The sequence below is a fragment of the Salvia splendens genome, chromosome 22 (assembly GCF_004379255.2).
Source record: "Salvia splendens isolate huo1 chromosome 22, SspV2, whole genome shotgun sequence".
Classification (NCBI taxonomy): Eukaryota; Viridiplantae; Streptophyta; class Magnoliopsida; order Lamiales; family Lamiaceae; genus Salvia; species Salvia splendens.
The window spans coordinates 19,412,738-19,421,248 of NC_056053.1; the positions used below are offsets into that span (position 1 = coordinate 19,412,738).

General features: G+C 40.0%; 1 protein-coding gene across 1 annotated transcript; it reads right to left on the minus strand.

Annotated features, from left to right (window-relative positions):
- Window positions 1–526: 526 nt before the first annotated feature.
- LOC121785943 (probable pectinesterase/pectinesterase inhibitor 51) lies at window positions 527–2,676 on the minus strand. The gene is made up of 2 exons (XM_042184433.1): window positions 1,650–2,676; window positions 527–1,322 (listed from the first exon to the last, which is right to left on the minus strand). The coding sequence occupies exons 1-2, from the start codon at window positions 2,536–2,538 to the stop codon at window positions 640–642; spliced, it is 1,572 nt and encodes a 523-aa protein (XP_042040367.1). The 5' UTR covers window positions 2,539–2,676; the 3' UTR covers window positions 527–639.
- Between the last annotated feature and the right edge of the window lie 5,835 nt (window positions 2,677–8,511).

Consider the following 8,511-nt stretch of genomic DNA (forward strand, 5'->3'; position numbering starts at 1 on the left):
TGATTGGGACCTCTTTTCAATTCATGAAGAAACTACCAACAAATGCTTTAGTATGATGCGGTTGCTTCAGTTCCAACTTAAGCTATTCTTAACTTTGAAGTTCTTTCATTGAGTTTAATAAAATCAACATAGTCTCGTGCCTTAAAAAGTTTTTTACTTTTCTTCTAGCGTTTGTCTTCAGCTTTAGTTTCCTAGATAATTCAAAACAATCAAATTACATTAGTTGTAAATCTTTTTAGAAGTAATTTTAGGGTACTTAATTTATTACTACTCCTACTTGTTTGTATATTTATGCTTATATTTCATACCTCAAAATTCACCAACTCGCGAGGCTGCTGTGTATTTTAAGGTCATGTTACTTGTCATGAATCATGTCCAAACACTCCTATAGAGAGATGGAAGAAGCTAAGAAATATTCCCAACCCCAAATGTTTGGATAATCCATCAAATATTTGGATTCACAAACATATTTTACTAGATATTTGTAATTTTATTAATACCGTATTGAATATGGTCATTATCTATATATCCGTAACAAATAGGTCAACATCAATCATTATGAAGATAGGAGATCAGTGGTGCATTTAAAACTAATATATTGATTAAAGCAATATAATGAAGAAACAATAAGTCACATACTTAGATGCCATTAATCCACCGATCTCCTTGAATGAAATTTGCTAGCGAATAAGATGCAACATGCTCCGCCGGAATCTGGCTACTCCACCGTACTCTTCCCGACGTGTCCGATCCGGCGCCAACATTATTGTACTCTCCATAGTACAATGTCTCCAACGCAAAATCCCTGTCCCACGGCATCCATCCATCTGATGTAACAATAGCCTCCAATTCACACGAGATAAAAACAGTCCTCGAGTAGGCCTTCCACGGCCTCCCCAAGAAATTAATATGCACCTTCGGCTTTTGGCGGAACAGAGCCATGTAGGCCTCTGTTCCGTTGACCACACAATTTTGGAAGACGAACCCTGTTGACATGGCAGGGTCCGTCCTCCCGTGGGCCGTGACAGCATTTTTCTCACCTTTCTCGGGGTTTTGCTGGCGCGGAGCGACGAGGATGTGGCAGTCCTCGAAGAATGCGGCTGCGTTACCGAAGATGAAGTCGACGTTCCCTTGGATGCGGCAGGATTTGTAGTACTGCCGCATGCCATGTGGGTACAGAGTGTCTTGATTGCCGAGGAATTCACAGTTTTCGATAATGGAGCGGTCGCTGTCTGATCGGAATGCCACAGCTTGAATTGATTTGGGGCCTGCTGTGTTTTCGAAGGTTATGTTACTTGCCATGAATCCATCTCCAAGAATTCCTGTAGAGACGCAAGAAGAGGCTTACAAATTTTCACAAACCTTAATTTTTGGATAGTTCGATTTTAAAAATAATCGATCAAATATTTGGATTCAACATATTCACTAGATATTTGTGATTTCATTAATAATAGTAGAATATGGAGTAATATCTCTAATCATTGTCTGTACATGTAATATGAGTAAAGGAATGTGATGCATAATGGCCTATGGGGTTATCGTCACCATGCCTGAATTAGTCAATTTTGGTTGAACGGTTGCGAATTCAAAATGTTTAAGATATAATATTTGAAATCCGACATATGTCATGGAATTTTATTTAAACTTACCAACGGTAGCGGACCTGAACGTTGACACCCCGGGCTGGCCCGCATTCTTTGACCCGGTAATGACCGTTTTGCCCATCCCGTCTCCTAAGAAAACCAAATTCCTCTTATCCAGTCCCACTACAACCGTCTCCTCATAAACCCCGGTTTTTATCCATATCACGAACCGCTTATCCGAACCGGAAGGCGCGTTGTCGACCGCCTTCTGCACCGTGTCGTAGTCGCACCCGCCTCCGCCCTTGCACACCACCACATCCGCCTGCAACCCACGCGGCACGCCACCAACTGAACCGGATTTAGACCGGGAAACCGGTTCCCAGAAGCCATCTCGCTCGGTCCGGACCGGGCCCCAGGACCCGGTTTCCTCACCATACAAGTCGTAGTTGACCAGCATCGCCAGAGTGGCGCTGCCGCCACTGACGGGAGTAGAATTGAAGAACGGCGTCGTTTCATTGACCGTGGACGTGTCGTTGATGAGCTCCGACCAGCAGTCGTACTTGGCCCCGAGCGAGCTGCTCATCCATGCGCGCGCCTCCTTGGTCTGGCGGCGGCGCAGAGCCCCGAAGACGAGATCGGCGCGGTACAGGCTGGAAAGCACCCCTTCGAGGCAGCCTTGGGCTTTGACGGTGCGGTTGGGGTCTCCGGCGGAGGAGTTGAGGATGTCTTGGACCAAGACGCGGCCGTTTTCGAGATCGCTGGAGATGAGGTGGAGCGATGATTGGATGAGCTGCAGCGCGGTGGCGTTGGGAGTCACGTGACCGAAGCGGGTGAGCCAGTCTTCGCATTCGGGAGGGTCACGTGAGGCTTTGCAGGCGTCGTGGATTATGCTACACGAGGAGTGCTGGGCGATGAGGAGGACAAAGAGGAGAATTAGAGAGAGAAATGCTGCCATTGGAATTGAATGAGTTAGTTATTCCATCTTCGAATTCTGATTATATATGTTTTGGCTGATTCATAATAATTAATATCCTTATTCTCTAGTAATAGTCATGATGGAAGCTTTGAAGTATAATCTTTGTACAATTCTGGAAAAGATAATTAAGCAATCTTGGTTGGTTTTGAAACGTGTCATACTTACGGAATGGGATTTATGCTATACATGGAGTATTAGATAATTAAGGTCACTTTGACTCTTCAAATTTGCCAATTTGTTCAACACGTAAATTTTCTGGTCAAAATTACGTTAATTGGTAGTAGTTCCTTATTGACTGCAATTTTCTACAGTTAGGGAAAGTGAATAGTGAGGTTTAATTCTTTTGAATTAATATTTTGATATTCTTCTACAAAGTAAAATTAATGTGTAAAATATAATTGGTCAATGGTAGGGAAATACGTTCGGATTAAAATCCTTAACTCCAAATTAACTACGAACATGTATTGATTTCATCGCTGATATACACACAAATAAAAAATTATAATCAAATGAGCATCAGATTAAGAGCATCCGCAATGGCGGACTTCGACGCGGAATTCCCACGGACGTGGCGGACGTCCGCCATTAGGCCACACACGCGCGGATACGAAATTCGGAAGAGAACGTCGCAGGTCCGCGGCCTTCCGCAGAATTCCGCGCGGAATTCCGTCCTGACGTCCCCCATTGCGTGGACTATCACGGAATTCCGGCCTTTGCATTAATTTTTTTTTTATTTTCTATAAATACATCCCGTTGAACTTCATTTCATTGCGAGGGAACCGGCGGCGAGGAATCCGAGGAGTGAGGAGCCGATTTTTATTTTAAAAATAATATACTTTTTTTAAAATTAATTATGTATTTTTTTAATGAAGTATGTTTTTTTTTAAAATAACGTGTTCGTTTTCTCCGTATTCGCGTCGAAATTTTAATTCCGTAAATTCTTTACTTCCGGAAATTGGTTAATTTGTGAATTTGTGAATTTTTATTTATGTGGGAATTCCGTTGGGAATTCCGCAAGGGAATTCCGCAACTGTGCAAAGGGAATTCCGTATGACGTGGCAGAGCAGTGGGAAGTCCTTATGACGTGGCAGTGGGAATTACGCGGGGAATTCCGCCGGGACATCCGCACCACTGCGGATGCCCTAAATCGTTTGAAAACGAAATACATTTACGCTTTGTCCATTTCCATTTTCGTCAACATACCCTTCAAAGAAGACCAGTCACACCTCAGATAAAACATAGATATCAACCTGCATCAAATATAATCAAAAGCTGAAATAAGCAGCAATTCGGATAGCAATTCCTCACTACTTTCAAATTGCCAAAATCATTACGTGGGAAGCTGGTATAAGTGTTGTAGCTATGAATTAAGATTTGTAGTGAGAGAAATTAGGGAAGCTATGTGATGATATTGTTGCCGTTGATCGGAGATGACACCGGAGAATAAGATCGTGAACGGAATTGGGAAAAGTATTATTGAATCTTGGAAGAGAAATTACACGATTGAAAATTGGGGAAAAACTTGGGAGAGACAACTTAGCTCCCAGCTATTACTATCTACCGTTTAAACAAACTAACGGCTATTAACAACTTCAAATCCTACGGTTAGGATTTAATCTTCCCCATCTTATCATCGGACGGTTGATAAAGCTTCATCAGCTTGATTGAGCTGATCACACATTCTTTTCTCTCTAATTCTTTCATCAATTGTAACTAAGCAATTAACTACTTACAAATCTCCCCCTTCATTTGCTTAGCTGAAATTGTTAATGATTCTGCAAACCAACCAACTTCAGACAAAGCTCAAATTTTTCTCTTGCCAACGGCTTTGTCAGCATATCCGCAGGGTTCTCTACAGTATCAACCTTGAACAGCCTAACCCTTCCTTTCTCCACCTCTTCCCTTACAAAATGCAGTTGCACATCTATGTGCTTACTACGCTCATGAAACATTTGGTACTTCGCCAAACTTAGAGCACCATTATTGTCACATCCTATGGCAATGGCCTCTTGTTCTACCCCCGAAGTCCGCAACAATTTCTCTTAGCCAAAAGCTTTCTTTCACAGCCGATGTAAGGGCAATGTACTCGGCTTCCGTTGTAGATAGAGCCACCACACTTGCAAGGCTGACTTCCAACTTACATCTGCACCATACATGGTAAATATATACCCAGATTGAGACCTTCTAGTATCAATACTCCCTACAAAATCACTGTCACAAAACCCTATCAGAGCATTAACTTCAGTGTTAGCATCAGCTTTGAACAAGATCCCAATATTACCAACTCCCTTGAGATATCTAAGGATCCATCTCAGAGCCAACCAATGCTCTCTGCCATGGTTGCTCATATATCTGCAACTGATTTCCTAGGCCACATCTGGTCTGGTCCCAACAGTGGCGGATCCACGTTGGAACAAAGGGGTACGAGTGTACCCCCAAATTAACTTGGTGTAGTTAGTTCAATGGTATCATTCTCCGTCTTTTACAGTGGAGACCTGAGTTCGATACTCCTTGCCGCATCGCCTCTTTCATTTTTTAAGCTTTACTTTTTGCTGTTTTTGCTGCTTTACTTTTTGCTTTCTAAGATTTTCTATTTACCAATCACATGTAATTTTTATACTCCATACTTTATCTTTTTATTTTTTTTAAATATTCTATTTCGTTTAAAACCAACATAATTATATACTCCTACATATTTTTTTGTTTCCAAAAAACTGGACGCATTTTTATATCTTTATTATTTTAGTTTTTTAATATTTTAATAGACTTTAATTCTCTTCTAATGCATTTTATTCATCATAATATAACTTCTCTTTTCGATTTTCTTCTAATATAAATTTATGTGATATTTTTAATAATAAAAATAAAATTATACATTTTGAGTGAGAAAACAAATTAAATTAAATAAAAACAATTGGTCAGATTTTGATGCTTCGAATGATTATAGTTATATATCGCACCCCCCGAACGAAAATTCTTGGATCCGCCACTGGGTCCCAATCATTGCATACATCACACTCCCAATAATATTTGCATATGAGGTAGCTTGCATTTCTAGCCTTTCCTTTTCAGTCTTTGGTGTTTGCTCCATTGATAACCTGAAATGCTGAGCCATTGGAGTTCCTGTTGCTTTAGAGTCTCCCATTCTGAACCTTTTGATGATTTTGGAAACATTGTCGGTTTGATTTAGCCATATCTCTTTCTTTTCCATGTTCCTGACTATGTTCATACCCAAGATCCGTTTAGCTCCACCTAAATCCTTTATGTCAAAGGTTGAACCCAGATCATCCTTCACCTTCTTGACCTCTTGCTTTGATGCTCCTGCCACCAACATATCATCAACGTATAGCAGCAAGTAAGAAATAACAACTCCCTTTCTCTTCTTTATATACACTCACTCATCATATTTAGGCCTCACAAATTCATTTCTCAACACATGGTCATCAAATTTTTTGTGCCATTGTCTGCTGGCCTGCTTAAGAAGACCATTGTTTTCCATCCCAGGCTTGATAAACCCTTTAGGCTGAGACATATAAATTGTCTCCTCCAAATCTCCATGCAAGAATGTTGTTTTCACATCCAATTGCTCAAGTTCCCAGTTCATTTTTGCTACAACAGCAAGCAGGATTCTAATTGAAGTGTGCTTGACTACAGGTGAGAACACTCCATTATAGTCAACACCATGCTCTTGTGTGAATCCTCGGGATACCAATCTTGCCTTAAACCTTATATGCTCATTGTCAGCAAACTCAGTTTTCTTCTTGAAAAGCCATTTACAGCTTACCAACTTCCTGCCCTCTACCTTATCTACCAGAATCCAGGTCTCATTCTTGATGAGAGAATCAATCTTATTAATCATTGCCTTTAACCACTTATCTCTTTCCTTGAAATTCATTGCCTCCTTGTATGATCCAGGCTCTGAGAATTCTATTTCCTCTGCCACACACAAAGCAAAATACAACATTTCTGAGTCAGCATATCTGATAGGTGGCTTTACATTCTTCCTTCTAGTTCTGTCTCGTGCTAGTTGTTAGTCCCTTAACAAAGGTTGTCCAGCTTCACTCTCTAGTTGATCTTCATCAGAAATGTCAGATGATGAAGCATCAGCCGGCCCTTGGCCCTCAACCTCAAATCCAGAACTAGTTTGAGAACTCTCAGTGGGCTTCTTTGCCTTCTTAAAAGGTAACTCAGTTTCTGTAAATACAACATCTCCTAACAATCACTTTTTTGCATCCCAGGCTCCACACACCAGAGCTTATAGCCTTTCACCCCTGTCTGATATCCCAACATTACACACCTTAGAGCTATTGCATCCAACTTGGTCTGCTTCGTATATGCATATCCTTTGCAACCAAAATTTTTAAGATGTGAGTAATCCCTATAACCTCCATACCATCTTAAATCTGGAGTATCACCATCAATATTTGAAGAAGGGCATTTATTCAATAATATAACAGTAGTAGACACAACTTCTGCCCATAATATTTTCTCCATACCAGAAGTAAACAACATACACCTTACCCGTTCCAGGATAGTTCTATAGCTCTCTCTGCAACCCCATTCTGTTGGGGTTTAAGGGAACGGTTCTATGTCTCTTAATGCCCTTAGACTGACAAAAGCTTTCAAACTCTTTAGATAGAAACTCTAAGCCATTGTCGGTTCTCGAGCATTTCACAAGACAACCTTTTCTCTTTTTCAACAGTTAGACACCATTTCTTGAATTTTGAAAAAGCCCCTGACTTCTCCTTAAGTATATAGACCCAGACCTTCCTAGAATAGTCATCTATCACTGTCATATAATACTTCCCCCTCCAACAGATAAGATCGGGGAAGGCCCCCACAAATCACAATGCACATAATCAATGGGAGCTTTTGAAGTGTGTTTCCCACAAATGGCGCCACTTGTTTGCGTTGATTGGAGATGACACCGAAGAATAAGATCTTGAACGGAATTGGGAAAAGTATTATTGAATCTTGGAAGAGAAATTACATGATTGAAAATTGGGGAAAAACTTGGAAGAGACAACTTAGCTCCCAACTATTACTATCTACCGTTTAAAACAAACTAACGACTATTAACAACTTCAAATCCTACTACTAAGATTTAATCCTCCCCGTCTTATCATCGGACGGCTGCTGAAGCTTCATCAGCTTGATTGAGCTGATCACACCTTCTTTTCTCTCTAATTCTTTCATCAATCGCAACTAAGCAATTAACTATTTACAGATATGTTGAATTGGCAGAATACCTAATTTTAAATCTCGTATGGGGTAATTTAGTCATTCACATATTTTATGACTGGAAAGAAATAAGAGAAGGAGAGCGAAAAAGCTAAAAACTCTTATTCTAAAAAATAATAGCATGCCTCCATCCTATATTATTCTATATTTCGAAGGTCGTCGAATTTAATCCAAAATCTCAATATGCCAGCGAAATAATTGAGCCATTTTGTTGGTTAAACGTTACTATGTAAAGAAATTGTATTACGTTTCATAACATTCATTCGAGAATGCCAGACATTACTACTTGAATATAATTTTGGTGGATGGATCGTCACCATCTTTAAGAAACCTAAGGATATGATGATACGATTTTATTACGATTTCTACTTTTAAACATTGACATATTTTGACATGAACCGAGCATAACATTTACGCTTCGATTGTTGGGCCATTATTGAATTATTTGATGCAATATATGATGGGCCCAATGGCTAGGGCCCATATGAAAAATTAACCTACTGATTCTTCTGGACAAATTAAAGCCCACGTCACTAGTGAAATTATATGTAGACACATTTTCTAGCTTTCATACGCAGAAACGTTTGTACCAGAAAGCGTAGACCACAATAGTTGTGAAACACGCGACAATCGTAGAGGACAAACCAACGCAACAAGTGCTTTATGAATTATGGTTAATTGCTCAATATACATAATTAATTATGAATTTTG

Bases quoted from the DNA above. Each gene is read 5' to 3' on its own strand.
- LOC121785943 (XM_042184433.1), bottom strand. From the start codon at position 2,538: ATGGCAGCATTTCTCTCTCTAATTCTCCTCTTTGTCCTCCTCATCGCC. The intron at 1,323-1,649 runs GTAAGTTTAAAT...GCGTCTCTACAG, and splicing joins GTTCAGGTCCGCTACCGTTG to GAATTCTTGGAGATGGATTC.